Source organism: Impatiens glandulifera, chromosome 1, assembly GCF_907164915.1.
Source record: "Impatiens glandulifera chromosome 1, dImpGla2.1, whole genome shotgun sequence".
NCBI lineage: Eukaryota > Viridiplantae > Streptophyta > Magnoliopsida > Ericales > Balsaminaceae > Impatiens > Impatiens glandulifera.
The window spans coordinates 72,174,986-72,195,009 of NC_061862.1; the positions used below are offsets into that span (position 1 = coordinate 72,174,986).

The window sequence follows — 20,024 nt, forward strand, 5'->3', positions numbered from 1 at the left end:
AAGAAATTTTTGTTGATTTATGGCGTGATTTTTTCTCTGATTGAAATGAAATGTTAATAATAATATTGGTATTGCAGACATTGATTGTGAGGAGGATTCATTTCGAGTATAGCACACCGAGGAAGATTTTAGGTTTCTGTGATTTTGATTAGATTAGAGATTTAGAAGATTATGAAGCTCAAAATGCTCCGAAACGAATTAGGAATGGGCGAGCAATGATGAACGAGAAGAAATTGACGAAAAAATGATCTAGGGGAAGGAGGGCGATACGGGCGAAATGATATCAAACCCGAATGAAGATTTCAGAATATTATTTTTTTAGAAAGGTTGATTATCACCGTGAACATTGGCTCTGCTCTCGATAAAAAATTATAATTATCTCCGAGAGCCACAACTCTGCTCTCGGTGAAACATATTTTTTTCACTAACAACACTATCACCGACACCGTCTGAGAGCATTTACCGCCCTCAACAAAAACAAACACCGGGGGCATTTTGGCTTTCTCTAAGTGTTTATGCCCTCGTTAAAAATCATTTTTCTACTAGTTGGCAAAGACCTGTTTTAAAAAATAAATCTATACCTTTCTAGAATGATCATCAATAAAAGTCATGTTGTACAAATCTTCACCCAATGATGATTCTCTTGTAGGACCACATACGTCGAAATGCACATAATCAAGAATTCTTTATTAATCGTGTTTATTAGCTACAAATCTAACTTTAGTATATTTTTCCAAAAATATAGAATTTGCAAAAGTCTAACTTATAATTCTTTACACTTTTCAATCATTCTTTTTTATATAATTCAATCATTCTACGCTCGTTGATATGCCCAAGACGTATATGCCATAATTTTGTGTTATCATCACTTGACTCAACAAAATGAACTCCACCTACAATTGTATTTTCTAAAAATCTATAGATATTCTCTTTGTTTCGTTTTACTTTCATAAAAATCAATACACTTTTACGATTTTAATGGTTTCCCGGTTCTCATCAATTTGTGAGAACAACCATTTTCATGTAAAGTACCTAACGAGATCAATTTTTTATTCATTTTAAGTATATGCCTAACATTACAAAGAGTTCTAATAGTATCATTATACATCTTAACTTTGACTTCATTCATGCCAATAATACTACAACATCTATTTGTCACCTAAGTGAACATAACTAAAATTACCAGACTTGTATGAACTTAACCACTCTTTGTTAGACGTTAGGTGATGAGAACATTCTGAATCAAGAATCCATCATCCTTAAATTGATTGTGTGTAATTGAAAGTACATCACCAACATTCTTCTTTGAGTAAATTTCTAGACATCATTCACAGACTTCAAAGATTCAACATCATTAGTCAATTTTGGACAAAAACTTTTATATGTCCCGACTCCCTGTTGTATAAAAATGAATAGTCTTTTTAATCCTTAACTTGGATATATTTTTTCTCTTCTAAAACGCTATTTTTTTTGCCTTTTTTCACGATCTTAATTTCCCGTAACATATAAACTATTGGATTGATAATTTTCCCATACATTCTTCTTCCGTTGATTTGGGCCAACAATGCTATAGTATTTTTTCAACTTTGATAGTTTCTTTCGCATATATTAGAGTAGTTATCAGGTGCTAATAGGAAGATGGTAATGAGCACAAAATAATTATTGCTCTATCTTTATCATCAATATTCACATCAAGTTGTGCTAGATTTGTGATTATTTGATTGAATATATTCAAATACTAAGCCAAATATGAACTCTCGTGAATCTTTAGCCATATAATCTTTGCTTCAGATACAACTTTGTCATCAACGATTTGGACATAAACTAACCTTCCAACTTTTTTCATATCTCAACTAGAGATTGCATATTTATAACATGATACATGATTTCATTTGTCAAACAAAGTCATATGGTTCCTAATGTCCGTTGTTGCAACTCTTCACAATCTTCGTCATTCATTCATGTTGGCTTTTGTGCACGCAAGACTTTTATAATTCTTTGTTGCGCCAACAAATTTTTAACTCTCGTTTGTGACATACCAAAATTACCCGTTTCATTAAATTTTCTAATTTTAAATATGACACTAGAAGAAGACACCTCAACACGCTCAAATATTCAATTTGAATGACAAGCCAAACAAACTCTAACACAAATCAAACAAGTCAAATACTAAAGCCAAACAAAACCTCAAGAATTTGTTGAAATATGGAATCAAATAAGCCTTTATCTTATTTTTGAGCAACAAACATGACTTAAATCAAGGAAGTCCTAACCTTTTTTATTTATTTCCCTCTCTTGCCGTCACTTGTTACTACTATCTTCTCTCACCTAATTGAAGAACTAGATCTGAAAACTTTTCTCTCTCCTTTATATTCTAATAATCTATTTTCAACGACAAAGAAAAAAAATCAAAAACCTTGTTTTCAACCTTTTACCGACTCATCGAGAAGAAGCCTACTTCTTGTTACCGCTGTTGAAATTCGTTATCGTTTGAAAACTTCGACTAGTCAAGCAAGTTTCACAATTTTTTTTCCACTATTGTTTCCAATTAGTATCAGACCCGAACACAATCTCTTCCTCTCTAATTAGTTTAGGTTAAATATCAATGAAGCTCTAATACCAATTATTGATTCGAGTAACCACGTAAACTAATAACAATAGAGAAAACAAAAGAAAAACACAAGGTATAACGAGATTCAGCCAAACTACCTACGTTCTCGAGAGTGTCGTCGATTATATTAATTTCACTCTTAGAGTTAAAACCCAATATTATATTATATTTATAGAGTAGTAATTAGGTCACAAAGAATACATAAGTCACATACAAAAAAAAAATATCATTCCTTAATATCACTCATTTCACTTCATATCACTTCATATCACTCCATTGTCTCCACTATCTTCCTCTCTGACCACCACAATATCACAAAACACAATATTATCATCTTCCACTTTAACAAATACATTTAAGTAGTAAGAGTGATTTCTAAAATATTAAAAGTCATAGGTTCAATTCACACTTAGAACACCTAAGTTAAAGTGAATGTCATTTTTGCGGGGCCATGCTAACATCCTCCATTAAAAAAAACATCTTCTACATCCATTCTTTCAACCAAAGTAATTATCATATCAGCTCATACACTTGTCTATGTTACACAATAAACTCAAATAACGGTCAGTCATATTTTAAATAATAAATTGAATGTCTTTAATGGTGGAGATCTCAAACGTTTCAAACGTTTTAGCAGTTTTAGTAATCAGGGATCAGCCTTAAATGTTGCTGTTACAGTTTTTGTCTTTAATATTTGTTTTTATTTCTTGTACGTTTTGTTTTCTGTTAAGAGACTATAAATAAAGGTCTGTGTGATGAATATGAAGTAAGAGAGAAAAGAATAATAAAAAAGTTTGTTTCAGTCTTATAGAAGAAATCCTCAAGAGTCTTTCTATCTCCTCTTCCTCCAATAGTTTATTTTTTCTCAAATTGGTATCAGAGCGCCATGGCAAACAAAGCGCTGGGGCAGATACCACTGCCGCGACTCACCAAAACCAACTTTGATAATTGGAGTATTCAGATGCGAGCTTTACTCGGTGCACAAGACGTATGGGAAGTAGTTGAAGATGGTTATGAAGAACCAGCTGAAACGGGAAATCTTTCGGCGACTCAGTTGAGGGCGTTGAAAGAAACACGAATGAAAGATAAGACCGCTCTCTACCTTTTGTTTCAAGCGGTGGACGAGTCGGGTTTCGAGAAAATTGCAGGTGCAGAAAACTCGAAGGCAGCGTGGGACATTTTAGAAAAGGTTTTCAAGGGTGCCGATCGAGTTAAACAAGTGCGACTTCAAACTCTTCGAGGCGAACTGGAGTCCATGAAGATGAAGGAGTCAGAAGGAATTTCTACCTACATCACACGTGTGCAAACAGTGGTGAATCAACTCAAACGCAATGGAGAAACCCTCTCCGATGCAAGAGTTGTGGAGAAGATTCTACGGTCATTGACCGATAATTTCGAAAACGTCGTTTGTGCAATCGAGGAATCAAAGAGTCTGGAAGAGATGACCGTTGATGATCTTGCTGGTTCTCTTGAAGCACATGAGCAACGGAAGAATAAGAAAAAACAAGAGTTGCTCGAAGAAGCCTTACAAGCCCAGGCAACCATCAAGGAGGACAGAGTAATGTATGCGCAACACAATCGAGGAAGAGGACGCGGTCGTGGAGGTCGTGGTTATGGCCGCAGCGGAGGCCGAGGACGTGGAAACAATTATGAAGAAAAGGATCAGTTAAGCCAACAAAATTGGCGTGGGAGAGGACGTGGTCGTGGGAGAGGCGGCCGGTCAAATCATCCAACTGTTGAATGCTACAACTGCGGAAAGCATGGGCACTATGCAAAAGAGTGCAAATCAAACGTCGAATGTTACAACTGCGGAAAATATGGGCACTATGCAAAAGAGTGCTATTCTGAAAAAAGGATAGAAGAGAACGCGAATCTGGTCGCGGAAGAGGAGACAAGAGAAGTCGGTGTTCTCATGATGGCCTATAAAGACACCACTTCCGACAAGGAGACGTTGTGGTATCTCGATACTGGAGCCAGCAATCATATGTGCGGGAACAAGAATTTCTTTGTGGAGATACAAGAGATAAAGAATGGGTACGTGTCATTTGGGGATGAATCGAAGGTTCAAGTAAAGGGACGAGGTAGAATATGTTTCTCACAAGACGATGGAAAAGAAGGGTCAATTGAAAACGTATACTTTGTCCCTGATTTGAAGAGTAACATTATTAGCTTGGGGCAATTATTGGAGAAGGGATACTCAGTACTCATGAAAGACCGAATGTTGCATTTAAAGAACGAAAAAGGAAGGTTGCTTACACAAGTTGAGATGGCCAATAATCGAACGTTCAAACTCAACTTGAGAAACGTTCGAGAACAATGTCTACAAGTGAAAATGGTGGATAAAGCCTCGCTATGGCACTTACGATTCGGACACCTGCACTACGGAGGCCTACAGGAGTTAGCAAAGAAGGATATGGTTCACGGGCTACCAGACATGGATTACACCAAGAAATTTTGCGAGGGATGTGTACTTGGAAAACAAGAAAGGAACTCATTCCCAAAGAAGGCGAAATATAGTGCAAGGAAGTCTCTCGAACTGATTCACACCGATATATGCGGCCCAATCACACCTAAGTCATACAGTGAGAAGAGGTACTTTATTACATTCATTGATGACTACACAAGGAAGACTTGGGTTTATTTTTTGAAAGAAAAATCAGAAGCATTCGAGGCATTCAAGAAATTCAAGGTATTAGTGGAGAAGACGACTGGTGTTTTCATCAAGGCCATACGGTCAGATAGAGGAGGAGAGTACATGTCAACCGCTTTCACAGTCTATTGCGAGGAACAAGGGATCAAAAGATTCTTAACGGCGCCCTACTCACCTCAGCAAAATGGCGTGGCCGAGAGGAAAAATCGGACTATCATCGACATGGTTCGGTCTATGATGAAGAGCAAAAACATGCCGAAAGAGTTTTGGGCAGAAGCGGTGCAATGTGCCGTGTATGTCCAAAATCGATGCCCGCACGCAAAATTGGCAGATCTAACACCACAAGAAGCTTGGAGCGGACAAAAACCGACCGTATCGCATTTAAAGGTATTTGGTAGTGTGGCCTACGCGCATATACCAGATCAAAGAAGAACCAAACTAGATGATAAGAGCAAAAAATACATCTTCATCGGATATGACGAGAAAACGAAGGCCTTCAAGTTATTCGACCCAATTGAAAAGAAGGTGGTCGTAAGCCGAGATGTGCAGGTGAATGAAGAAAGTGCATGGGATTGGAATAACCAAAAGGAGGAATCTCAACAGGAAGAAAAAGGAGAGCCATCAACCACTAAACCGATATTAGCACCAACAACCTCTCAAACATCTGATGATGAAGACGAGCCCAGACAACCGAAGATGCGAAGTTTACAAGACTTATACGAGTCAACAAGTGAAGCACACTTGGTGTGTCTTTTGGCAGATGCAGAGAGCATCATTTTTGAAGAAGCAGTGAGAGATAAGAAATGGAAAGACGCGATGGATGAAGAGATACGGGCAATCGAAAGAAATGAAACTTGGGAGTTGGCGGAGTTGCCGGATGGATGTCGAGCTATCGGAGTGAAATGGGTTTACAAGAAAAAGATGAATGCTCTAGGTGAGATAGAAAGGTACAAGGCACGCCTTGTTGCAAAAGGGTATAGACAAAAAGCTGGGATCGACTACGATGAAGTCTTTGCCCCAGTGACAAGAATGGAGACAATCCGGCTTCTTTTATCCCAAGCGGCACATTTCAAATGGTCGATCTATCAGATGGATGTGAAATCAGCATTTTTAAATGGTGTGCTTGAAGAGGAAGTATTTGTGGAGCAACCACCCGGGTACACGAAAGTCGGGAAGGAGAGTAAAGTGCTGAAGCTAAAAAAGGCGCTATATGGGCTAAAGCAAGCGCCTCGAGCATGGAACACCCGAATCGACACCTACTTCAAGAAGAACAGATTCATACAATGTCCCTACGAACATGCATTGTACGCAAAGAAAGACGAAGACAGGGAAAATCTGGAATATTTGTGTCCCAAAAGGCATATGCAAAAGACATTCTGAAAAAGAATAAGATGGAAGAATGCAACCCAGTAGCAACACCAATGGAACTCGGAACAAAACTCTCTAAATTTGAGGGAGGAGATCGTACGGATGCCAACAAATATCGAAGTTTAGTCGGAAGTCTACGATATCTCACATGCACAAGGCCTGACATTGCGTATAGTGTCGGCATAGTAAGCCGATTCATGGAGGAACCGAACTACACGCATTTGAAGGCTATTAAAAGAATTCTTCGATACATCCGAGGAACGTCGTCACTCGGGTTACTATACTCCGAGACAAAGGAATACAAGTTGATCGGTTATTCCGATAGTGATTGGTGTGGAGATATAGATGATCGAAAAAGTACATCGGGATATGTGTTTTATATGGGAGACACAGTTTTTACATGGCTCTCAAAGAAGCAACCAATAGTGACATTGTCAACATGTGAGGCAGAGTATGTGGCAGCATCCTGGTGTGTGTGTCACGCAATATGGCTAAGAAGTCTACTGAATGAACTACAAATCCAGCAACACGAAGCAACTGAAATACGAGTCGACAACAAATCAGCAATTGAGTTGGCAAGGAATCCGGTGCACCATGAGAGGAGCAAGCATATCGATGTTCGTTTCCATTTTATACGGGAACATGTGAAGGAAGGTAAAGTGCGATTAAGTCATGTTGCGAGTCGTGATCAAGTGGCGGATATTTTTACAAAGGCGCTACCAACTGTGTTGTTCGAAAATTTCAAGAGGATGATCGGAATGAAAGATGGAAAAGATTTGAGTTTAAGGGAGGAATTTGTTACACAATAAACTCAAATAACGGTCAGTCATATTTTAAATAATAAATTGAATGTCTTTAATGGTGGAGATCTCAAACGTTTCAAACGTTTTAGCAGTTTTAGTAATCAGGGGTCAGCCTTAAATGTTGCTGTTACAGTTTTTGTCTTTAATATTTGTTTTTATTTCTTGTACGTTTTGTTTTCTGTTAAGAGACTATAAATAAAGGTCTGTGTGATGAATATGAAGTAAGAGAGAAAAGAATAATAAAAAAGTTTGTTTCAGTCTTATAGAAGAAATCCTCAAGAGTCTTTCTATCTCCTCTTCCTCCAATAGTTTATTTTTTCTCAGTCTATTCTACTTATCAAATTATTACACGTAACAAACCACGATCTATGTACTCACTAGAACTTCTTCTGTTACCACACATATGTGTTTTACCAATGTTAATAAAGATTTTTAATGACGCATTATAATGACAAATGAGTATAATACTTTTATTGAGAAAAAAAACATGACCTCTCATTCCTCATACATCATCACATAATCTCCTTCGATGTAATGAGAATTCAAACTCAAACATAATGGTGATGAGTCTATTGATCGACATAAAACACTTCTAATGACCAAAAAATTTCATCAACAATGATGTCATTCTTTATTTGACAATATTTCAATAATGATTTATTTATCAACTTGATATTAGTAAATGCATCTTTTTCATGAGCCTATATAAAAGGGGAAGTATGCATAGTACAATCACCCGGTTTTGTACATCGAGATTTTCTTAATCATGTGTGTAACTTCATAAGGCAATCTATGATCTTAAACCGTATCTCCGGGCTTGGTACACTACCTTTTAAATTGATGTACTATCTCTTGGTTTCACATAATTGAAATATGATATTGCTCTTTTCACATATTATGTCTCAAATATCCGTCTAATTTTTAGTACATGTAGACAATATTATTTTCATCGACAACTCTAAATTATTTCTGACAACATCATCCTTTAATTGAATAAAGTTATTCATATTAAAGATATGTCAATTACACTAATTCCTTGACATTCAAGTCACTAGCGTGTTAGAGAGATGACTTGTTTAGTTGCCAACAAAGTATGTGAATGATATTCTTACTAATATGCTAAAAAAAACATTACACACATTTATCTTTGTTGGCTCCTCCATTTCTAAACATGATGACAATCTTTTTGTTTATTCGTTTCTCTATGCGAGTATAGTGGGACTTTAAAGTATCTCACATTCACTCATACTAAGTCAGCCTTTGCGTTAATCAAGCAAGTCAAATGCAAAGCTTCACACCTCCTCTCAATGGGAGCAATTAAATATCTTCATCATACCCCTCGTCATGTAATCTTTCTCCGTCTAATTTTTTAATTCACTATCGCTACATGATTTGATGTTGATTGGGTAGGGTGTCTTAATGATTGTCGCTTAACAACTAAATTAGGTATTTTTCATTGTGACAACCTCATTTTTGGAACTCTAAAAAACAACCCGTGGTTGTTTGCTCTAGTACTGAATATGAATATCATATAATAACATATATAATAACTCTTTGATATTTAATTTGCTGAATTCAATCTATATAGACTATATTTAGTCAATTTCGAGTTTCATTTTCTCTTTACAATTTCACAATTGATACCTACTCTAAAATTGATTGGGTAAGATATTTGTGATGTCACTCAACAATTGAATTATGTTAAAATGACAGCCTTATTTTTTTTAACTTTAGAAAATAACAAATAATTACTTGTTCTAATAGTGAATCTGAATATTGTGTTCTTTTATATAATTGTTGATCTTTTATGAATTTAATTGAACTTTGAATTTCAATTTCTTCTTCACAATTTTATGGTGTGATAATATGATACTTTATTCTTATCCACAATCTAATATTTTAAAATTGACTTCCATCTTGTTCTAAAGAAGATTGTTCATCATCAACCACTATTCATTATACCATTTCTAAAGATCAAATGACTAATATTTTTCATAAAGGTCCGGTCTCTCATTAGTTTGGTCTACAATTTGAGCCTCAAATTTTTTCGCTAATAGGTAGCTTATTAGCGACGTAGAGTTGGGCCACTTCTTTGACTGTCCAAACAAAAAAAAATCTTCATAGACACAATTCCTTTGTTCAAATAAGAACAGATAATTTGATTTCACATTTTTTTTACATTTTTTTTCCAAATTGACAGTAAAATATCTGATCTATATGTATACTAAACAAACAAAATTTTTATTTTATTGGATTCAAAATTAATCACAGTGAATCCATTATCAATCCTGTTGGTGGGGAGAAAAATATCAATAGGAAAAAACTCACTTACTACTAATAAAATAAAAGGTATTTTAAACATATGTAATATTAAAAATTGACTCATTTAAGTCTCTTTAGTCTAATTATAATTAATTTTTATTTTTAAATTTATATATTTATTAATTAAATATTAATATATTTTTTCTTACTTTATTGTTAAAATTTTTATTATTTTTATATTAGTTTTTTTTTTATTTCATCTTTTTTTTATCAATTTTTTTTTTCATAATTCTTAAATTTTAATTTTTGAAAAAAAATTATTAACTTATTTATAAATTTTATGTTTTACTTGTAATATTTTTTGAAAAATTTCTTTCTTATTTAATTTAATATAAACAAAAATAAAATTAATAAATTTTTATTTAATTTTTATTCATGATTTATAGTAGTAATAAGAAACATTATTTTATCTAATATTTGATTATTATTCTTTTAGTGAATGAGTTATTATTATTATTCAATTTTTGATTAATAATTAATTTATTTTTGTGTTGAAAGATTTTTATTGTTTAAAAGATAAATCATTGTTATATTCAATTATTGGGACCAAATAATTTTAAAATAATTAATAATCAATGTTAATATAAGAAAAAAATTAAAAAAATATATATATAAAATTAAAATAATTAAGGATGAATATATATATATATAATAAAATAAAATAAAATTAAATTAATTAATAATAAATATTTGTATATAAATAATAAAATATTTATGAAAATATAAAAATAGAAGGTTCATTTATTAATGAAAAAGAAGGAGAAAGAAAATATATTAATATTTAATTAATAAATATATAAATTAAAAAATAAAAATTAACTATAATTTATTAAAATAAACTAAATGAACCAATTTTTAAATAACTTTTTATTAGTACATACGTTTAAGTGAACTAGTTGTATACGTCTGAATAAGCTTTTTTTATTATCGATATTTTAAAGTGACGAATTTGAGAGAGGAAATGAGAGTACTTAACATCACCTTATTTATTGAAAAAAGAAAAAGTGTGAATTAATAGAAAAAATATTTTATTTTTCTGCCAATCAAATTGGGCAGCGTCATTCCCTCCCCAATTTTTTTTTTCATATTACATGTCTTGAAAACTATTTTAGATCCATAAAATTGTAGAGTTTTCTTTAAACTTTTTATAGCTACCTATTTTAAAGAATATTTTGGTAAACTTTTATTTCTTAGTGGTTGTTTATGTCTAAGGAATAAAACACTACCAAAATACCAAAACCTTAAAAAATCAAGGTCAACAATTTAGTTGTACATTTAATGCACAAACTAACTAAATCAAAACACTTGCACCCTTTTTATTGGATGTGCTTTGTTAGTGAAGATATGTCATGATCCCAAAACTATTATTGTTTTGAAGACAAAATTATGGCTAAAGATTGCAATACAAAAGTAAAAATGCAAAATTGAATATGAAGTCTTTTGGAGCACAAGAAAATGAGGAATAATATTTGAGCGATAGATTTAGAAAGTTGAGAAATAAAAAAAAAAATCTCATTTATTATATGCAAGGTATGAGATTTACTTGTGAAAGTCAAACTAATTAAATGTATGCATATATATAAATATAATTTTTTTTTTAATAAAGAAAAACTAGCATGACCCGAACCTGTAACTTTTTAATCTCTTAATCCGACTTTTACCACTGGACTACCTTGATGTTGATAATGTAAGTGTTTTTTTTCATGATTGAGATTGAAACCACTAATATCCGATGTGATTGTCCATTTTTTTTACTCTATTTGGCAAAATTGAATTACTAATGAGTGAACTATGAAACTTGGAGAGAATCCCATTCTAGAGCTTTTCAAAAGTTAGAAGAAAAAAAAGAAGAAATATGTTTGAACAGATGACAAACTTAGACCTAAACTTGATCCCCTATGTTATCCTCAACTATAAAAGTCTAATTCAATCAACTACAATCTAAGTAAAAAACCCAAAAGTTTTCAAAGTTGGATGCAAGAAGAATTTTTTGATGGTTGCAACTCTTACCTATGTGACTCATTTAAGCCTCTCTCCCATGTTTCCTAAATGTTGGAGCCCTTGCGCCGTCCTCCATTTTGGGTATATTTTTACGAGTGTTGTAGTTACCCTTGGGGGGTTGCATAATAAAAGGAGACTTCTCATAGTTTTCTTGAGTCCTGTTATTACTACACCTCTTCTTCCTTGGACTGCTCATTCGAATTACGCCATTGCCTGTCACAACAGGACATTCCCAAAAAGAAAAATGGGAGGAGTCGACACAAGTAAAGCTAATAAGACGAATGGATCCCAACTTGCTTTTGATGGATGATGATCATTCACCACTGTTTAATCCCAAGTCTCGTATGGTTCATTTTTGTATATGTAGAATATGAGTTTTTCAGTAATCATCAATATATAGAAAGATATCACTTACTTGATTTAAGAAGTATGCCTTCACCATGTTCGGAGACATTCTTCTCAGTAGCCCAACTAACATGCCTTGTAGTAGATACATTGACAATATTAGGTGCAACCTTCTGCTCAGGAATTTCACATTTACCATTGAAAGGCTCCATATAACAAAACCTGATTCAACAAAGCCTTGAAAGTGTGAATAAATAAATAGGTGAATACTCGCCATCTTCCAATTTTTTTATATGAACTGTTTATGCGACAAATTTTAACGTGTTTTTTTTTCATTCAAATTCATAGCAACAATGAACCATTTTACTTTTTCTCGTTTAAAAATGTCAGTTTGAAAAGGGTTCATGTCAAAAGGGATAGCAAAACAATAGTTTACGGGAGGCATTCAAAATTATCACTTTATCAGAGAGAATCTAGAAGTACCAATCTCCAGGTAATTTGTTGCAATCAAAATTAGGAGGCAATATTCTCCATTTTCTGCATTTGTTACATTGCACCCAATCATGGTCTGGTTTGCAAGGAGAACCGTCTTTTTCCTGGTAAAACAAAGGGAAAATGTATATTTCAGTAATATTACACAAAGGAATGACAAAATGAAACTGTAGAAAATCACAATAAATTTGAAGAGATTGACCATCCTTGGGAGAGAATGATACATAGATATATAGACTAGACATATCTAATACAATTTGATGTAGCAATATATTTCAAAACATAATTCAGTTTAATAATGATCATTTTAGGGTTGTGAGTACTGGAGTACTGAAAAACAAAATAAGGAAAAAAAGTAGAGCTTTTAATTGAATAAGTTTAGGATATTTCAGATCTCGTAACAAAAATGAAGTTGATACCAGTTGAAGTGAATCAAAATTATCATCCCAATAGCTGTCAAATATGCTGCCAAGCCACCTTTCAAGTTCAACATACTGTTCACAGTCTTGAAATCCTTGTTTATTGTTGTGGATCCACACTACATTCCCATCATTCTGCACAAATAAATGAAGAACACTTCTTGAGAGACAAATTTGAGGCTTATAATGTTTTTAGATATTTCTTGTGTTTCTTGTACTTTCATGGAAGTCTTTTTCTTATTTTCATTTTCATGCATTGAATTGTATGTACTCTTGAATTGCAATATTGTATGACAATTCATTCTGTACAAGCATTAATTTTCATTAACTAACCAATCTAACTTATGGTTTGAGTTGTTCAATTAACAACATTCCCGTCAAGTGTTCAAGATTTGGTAGTGACATATTTTGTATTATTTAGTAGTCATCCTCGCGACAACTCAATTAATACAACTTTAACTTTTCAACATATATACCATTAATTCAGTCACATCAACAACACCAATTATACCACGTCCAGTATCTGCATTATGAATCATTCCTCCAACTCTCTTGTAAGCCTACAAAGGCAAACAAAACAAAAGTTGAGGACGAGAGTAATTAGAAAGCCATAATTTGACACATACAAACAGCCCCAAGGGAAACTATGGAATGAACATTGTAAGAAGACAGCGTCACACCAAAAAAATAAGTGCTGGAAAATCATGGAAAACAGCCGAGCAAGTGAAGATCGATCCTAACTATACAATTGAAAGAAAAGTTTAGAGGTTTTTAGCAAACAATAGGTGGCTATTGAACATAAGTTGATCAATATATCCCGTCCTAGTTAACCCTTCTACAACAATATTGATGGAACACTATCCATAGATTTTGGAGAAGGGTCAATAAAAATAACAAAAGATTTCACATTTAAAAAAAAGTTCTACTCAAGGAAAATTTAGCATGCAATTTATTGTATATAAGATTTTTTTTTTTTTTAGAACGTTGGGTTCCGCTTCTCCTTTGAAGTGCGACTAACACCTAACTCACAAACACACTTAACCATTTAACCAGACGCAGAACTTGCAGTTTGACGGGCTCGGACCCAGAACCTCAGGGAGGCTAGGGATATTCATCTCTTGTTGTTGCTAAGTTAGAAGGGGGATGATTTCACCTTGACTACAAATGTGTTGATAAGTTTAGTCAATCCTATGTGAATTTTAGAAGATGGAATCAGCAAAAAAAGATTGGAAGTGCTAAACTAGTATTTGGTCTTTACATTCTCACTACCAATCTCAACACATTACTCATCTAGCTCCATTATTTTGTCAAATTTCAGAGACAACATTTTAACTTGGCATTATTGTGTTTTACATCCTAGTTCATTGTAGTTAGGCAAGTTATTTCAAGACAAAATTTTGTAATAAATATTTAAATTTCTCTCTTATGAAGTTTATGGAATGGGTCTATCTTATGAAAGTCAAAGCCGTTAATAACTTTAAAATCTTTCACCTCATGATTAAGACACAAATTAGTATCCATCCAAGTCCTAAAGACAGATAATGCTAGGGAATACCTTAATTTTCATCTTGAGTCTTACATATCTACACATGGAATAGTCCATACAAACTTGTGCATAATCAACCCACACCAAAATGGAGTATTCAAACATTTAAAAAAATGTCACATTGAGGTTGCTAGACATTTATGTTACCTGTATGCCTAACTTGTTATGGGGGATGCAGTTTTAACTACTGCATACTTATGTTGATTACCTATATTTGGCAAATGGGATGTGGAAAGGTGGAAGGCAAGACTTGTAATTAAGGCACTCACTCAATCTTTTGACATTGCCTGTTTCTGAATGGAGGGAGGAAAGATGTTTTCAAAATATTATTCTCATGATAGAAACCTATTTATACTATCGAAGAAGCTGATTTTTCTCAATCAAAGATAAATTAAGATCCCTAAAATGTCACAATAATTTATTTTAAGTTTCTTAATTAAGATAAATTAGAATTCTTAAAATATTTAATAAATATATAAAAATAAATAAAAGAATAAAATAAAATAAAATAAAATAAACTTAGTGGGATTATTTCCACACTCCCCTTGAACAAGGGGACATATTTTTCAAACCAAGGAGACACTTGAGTGACTTTATTCATCCAAATGAAGATGCTCGGATAGACTTGAATCAACTAAAAATGAGTGGCTTTCAGGACAATCGTCTAACAAATGGTCAATGTCAAGACTCTCACATAGAGGCGTCTTGGAGTGTCTAGAGGGTGGCGTCCGCTAGATTGATCTAGTCGGGATCAAGTATTGCGGGGTACGACAATGAAGTTTATGTGTAGGTAATGCCAAAAACTAAATGAGTGGCTCTTTGAAGACAATTGCCAAACAAAAGGTGATGCCAAACTAAATGAGCAGAGATGTGTCATGGATTGTCTGTAGAGAAACATACACTAGGTTGACATATTCGAGCGCTGAAGAGTTGTGTGGAAGCTCGGAGGAAGTGATTTTTTGTTTTCTTCTCCATATTTTAATAACCGGAATAAATTAAATACTAAAAACAAAACAAATCCTAGGGGCCAAAATATATCTACTTTTGAGTGTTGTCATGTCACTGCAACCATCAACTTGTTAATAAAGTAGAGATGAAGATTGACGATGTTGTGTAGTAGGTGAGGTCTGCGCTGCATCAATATCTAGGGTGACAACATCTCAATGATGATGATGTTCGACTGTCGGAGAATGAGTTGAGTTGATGACGTCGAGTTTTCTTCGAGAAGAAATCGGAATATGCTTATGGGTGGCTTCACTAAATCTAGGAGACAAGGAAATCATAGTCTTCTAGAAGAAGGATTCCTCAAAATTAATGACAAAACTCATTTTCCTTCTCATTGTTTTTTCTTCTCTTGATGAACAATAGTACTTTTTTTCTATTCAATACTTCGCTCGACAATCTCTTAAAATATGTGGCAACAATTGGAAACTTAAAAGTCAACAAAAAAGAGTAATGAAATTGATGATGTTTGGTTTATGTAAGGATAAAAATAGTAGAAAAAAAATAAAGTTGATAGGACTATTAGAGCCCTCCACAAATGGCTACTTTGACCATGAAGAAGGCAACGGAAGATAATGATTGGCATACTTAAGAACAGAATGTTTTCTCTCATAACATGAGGAATTTCTGAATGGAGAGAGGAAGAGATGTTTTTGATATATTATTCTCATGATAGATAATACTTATTTATACCATTGTAGGAGCTGGGTTTTTTCAATCAAGATAAATAAAAAATCCATGAAATATCACAATACTTTATTCTAATTTCCTCAACTAAGGTAAATTAGAATTCCTAAAATATTTAAACAATATATAGAGATAATTAAGAGAACAAAATAAAAGAGACATTTGCTCATATTGCTAAACTTAATAGTATTTGTGTGTTGATATCAGGATTAAATCAGGATTGAGCACTCTTATCACCTCGACATGATTGACCCCTCAAAATCCTAATCTCTTTTTGTTTCACATTGACAAAGGAGATAACATTTTGGAAACTTACCTCAATCAAACGGCCATGCCAATACAAAAAAAAACCACAATTAGCTTGCTCCCATTCCAATTGGCAACGACCTAAAATTAGTTGGACAGGTTTTCCCAATATAGAAACATCTTTAATGACAGTTTGTTCAAGGGACTTTGCCAATGGTCGACTTTTGACCTGTTGATTAAATAAAAACCCATGTTTATTAGCAATATGGAATTGCTCTAAAGCTAAGATCAGCCTTAGTCATATAAGAGAACAAAATTTGCAATACCAATGAGCCTTGGACAAAGATCTTCATTCGAGGATCTAAGAAGATCAATTCCAAATATGAACGTAGTGAGTAATCTAGCGGCACCTGAGAGAAAAAAAAGGAAATGATTAATCTATTTCAAAAGCAATAATCCCGTAAAACCTGAGAAAATAGAGCCTTACCTTGTGGCTAGTCTGGCCAGGACGTGATCTTATCTTTCTTGAACGAATAAAGATGTCACCTTGATGATCAGATGAGCTTCTAACAGCGGTCTCCCCAGCCAACCACTCAAGGAAATAGTCGGACCCCCATTTATCTAAATTCCATATAAATAGTTGTGTTCCTGTACCATTTGCATTGAACTGGGCAGATTTTACGCCGATAAAGTATTTATTAAATGGTGAAAACGTCTCAATGGATTTCAGATTGCATTTTGCCAAGTCTTTTGTTTGTACATTTGTATCAACTTCCATATGTTGTCCTTTCCTGTGATAACTCACTATAGGAATCTCCAAATTCTACATTATAGGAGCTTGGTATCAGATCACATCTTTTATATCAAACAAATAATAACTATCCAAAAACACAAAAAAAAAAAAAAACAGTGGCCTACAGATTTTCCATCATTAAGAGATTGTGAAAGAAATGCTATAGATCTGGACGTTGTTGTCTGGGTCAAAACCAAAGCATCCTTGCCAATTCTCATAGCTCCAGTCTGAAAGGGTAAAAGTATTTGACAATTTAAGTACAAGCCTATTATTGTAAAAGACAATGTTGGAGATGAAAACATCATTTAGTGAACTAAATTATTGAATTAGCCTTTGCTGGAGGTAAGGAGTAAAACATGCTTTCACTTATACAGTTGTTATGCTTGTTGAGCAAGAACATTTAGCGGACTGAAACATAAACTTTTTCTCCATCTCTTTTCTCACATCTGTTATTGAGTGTCACTAACAAATTTTACAAGTTGAAGGATAGTTGTTAATAAAAAAAAGTTGCATTTAATTAGAGATTTTGGCCCAAAAGTTAAAATATGTAATGAGCTCTAGCATCTAAATCTCATTCATAATTTCTTATGACTAAATTAATGCCTCGATTGGATACTTCAAGTTCCTTCAAATTTGAGACAATCTACTTGAGAAAATAGAACCACCTGCAAGAACCTGTGTTATGAAACAATGTTTACAAAAGAGATATACCTTAAATCCAACTCCAAATCTACCAGTACGTTCAGGATCATCCACATCCGGTTGTTGATGACCAAAAGATAACATTCTTGCGATCTCAACATAGTTCATTCCAAGGCCATCATCAGTAATACATAACATCGGGATTTCTTCATCAGCTACTTTAGAATGCACCATCTCAATAGAAATTTCCAGTCTGCTCAGAACAAAGAAGTAATAGTTATAATCAAGGTTGCACAACTAGAATGACCTGAGCACTATTAATGAACTTCAATTTTGAAAAACTCATGTGCAAAATCTAAAGCAGGAGTAAAGAACAATATCTACTTGGTTGATTTAGCATCTCTTGCATTGTCCACAAGCTCAGCTATTGCGCCAAATATCCAGTCAGAGTGGGCTTGACCGAGTGTCTTCAGATAACTTGGATGCATCTGAATGTAATTCCTATTTGGAAGACCATCAACTTCAGTCCCAGTCATACCAAACGTTTCACCTTTTACTTCAGGAGCATGAGAATTTCCTGTGACCTCCTTAAACATATTAGGAAAACATTTGGCTGGTGAATCCACACTCTTCACCCATGCTTCAGATGTGCTATTCAGTTTGACCCCCTTATCAGTTGATTTATTGCAAGAAATATCACTGCTATTTGCATCATTAGGAACCTGCATGCAAGTTATGATCGCAGCCACATGAAGTGCTTGTTTAGTGTGGATTAAAATCTCTGATCTTGGTGGTTTTGTTATGTTAAAATATTTATAAAACATGGAAGAAAAAACTATGTGTCTGGATAATACATAATTTGGACAGTAAATCCTAAATCAAATTAAGTAATATCGCACCAAATAAGGCCTAAGTGAACTCACATTTCATGGTAATACTTCTCCAACTGCCAGAAATAATTCATGAAGTGCAACAAATAATAGGTGAAAGCAAAATATCAAGATCCTACCATGAAGATGAAACATCTATCTGGATTATGTTTGGGATACAATAGACAAAAGAACATGTACAACCAACAGGAAAATTCGCAAAAAGTAGAGGAAAGTTTCAAAGGAAAAGAACAGTCAGGAAAAAAATAAAATAATTCAAAATGACGAGGGAGAAGAATCTTACTACCTTACAACTCCCATAATGCATGTGATCATAATGTGGAATGTACTCTTTCTTTGTCTGATATCTAACTACAGCATGACTGTACTTCAAGTCTCCTGGAGGATGTATATCAAACACATGTCCTCCAACTTCGACGAAAGCCACCTAGAAATGGTTTGTTGGTAAGACTATTTTTTTTTTTTTTAAATGCTAAGACTAAAATTATACAAAGTTTGAGATGGCATAAAAGTTCATATCAATATCTTTATTTCTCCATACTTTTGACAAATGTCCCAAATACTACGAGCTTAGACTATACATTACTATATATATGTATGCATATGTAACCAATAGAGGAACTAGTTTCCACGCTTCATTGGTCAGGAATGATAGAAACCATTTAGCATGAATTCTTTCTTTTGAAAAAAACCCCACTAGTCTTTTACACTGAAGGTTTCCAAAAGGCCTATTAACAGTTTGTTTGTATACTAGAAAATATTTTTGTAGATTTTTATGACAAGTTGCAACTTATGTATGAGATCTATCACTCTACCCTCTTTTTCTTCTCTCTTCCCGTTCTCATTTCTTTTAATTGCTCACTTTTAATGACAAACCACAGTACCTTCTTCCTATGCTCCTGTAGGAAACCTAAAAACAAGCGCCATTCTTTCTTTTGGTGATCATTTTCTGGAGCAGGATAGAGCTTTAATTCACGAAATCCTTCTTTTTCTTTTGGTTGCGTTTTGAACTGCACCTTCCACGTTTCCAATCTGCATGTAAAATCATTCAAGATTGATTAAAGGAAAATGTTGATTTCTACATCTGTTCATATTGTTCAAATACAATTTACCATCCACAGTAAATATATCATAAGAACTAAAAAAAAAAAAAAAGTTAGATATCCTCGCCTCCCCGAGGTCCTGGATTCGAAACCGACAGGCGACA

General features: G+C 33.7%; 1 protein-coding gene across 3 annotated transcripts in view; it reads right to left on the reverse strand.

The window, feature by feature from the left end:
• LOC124918880 (ATPase MORC2B-like) overlaps positions 1-20,024 on the reverse strand; it is a 28,228-nt gene that overhangs the window by 7,362 nt on the left and 842 nt on the right. The window contains exons 3-16 of one of the 3 annotated variants that reach the window (XM_047458950.1): positions 19,702-19,849; positions 19,104-19,244; positions 18,312-18,649; positions 17,997-18,180; positions 17,411-17,512; positions 16,980-17,315; positions 16,819-16,902; positions 16,563-16,721; positions 13,488-13,571; positions 13,012-13,146; positions 12,584-12,696; positions 12,171-12,322; positions 11,765-11,968; positions 2,817-2,908 (exon numbers count right to left, since the gene is read on the reverse strand). In XM_047458950.1, coding sequence (XP_047314906.1) covers positions 11,778-11,968; positions 12,171-12,322; positions 12,584-12,696; positions 13,012-13,146; positions 13,488-13,571; positions 16,563-16,721; positions 16,819-16,902; positions 16,980-17,315; positions 17,411-17,512; positions 17,997-18,180; positions 18,312-18,649; positions 19,104-19,244; positions 19,702-19,849 — 2,167 coding nt within the window. In that variant the 3' untranslated portion in view covers positions 2,817-2,908; positions 11,765-11,777. Of the gene's footprint in view, positions 1-2,816; positions 2,909-11,550; positions 11,969-12,170; positions 12,323-12,583; positions 12,697-13,011; positions 13,147-13,487; positions 13,572-16,562; positions 16,722-16,818; positions 16,903-16,979; positions 17,316-17,410; positions 17,513-17,996; positions 18,181-18,311; positions 18,650-19,103; positions 19,245-19,701; positions 19,850-20,024 lie in introns of those variants that run through there. The other 2 variants (XM_047458951.1, XM_047458949.1) reach the window with 2 other exon arrangements.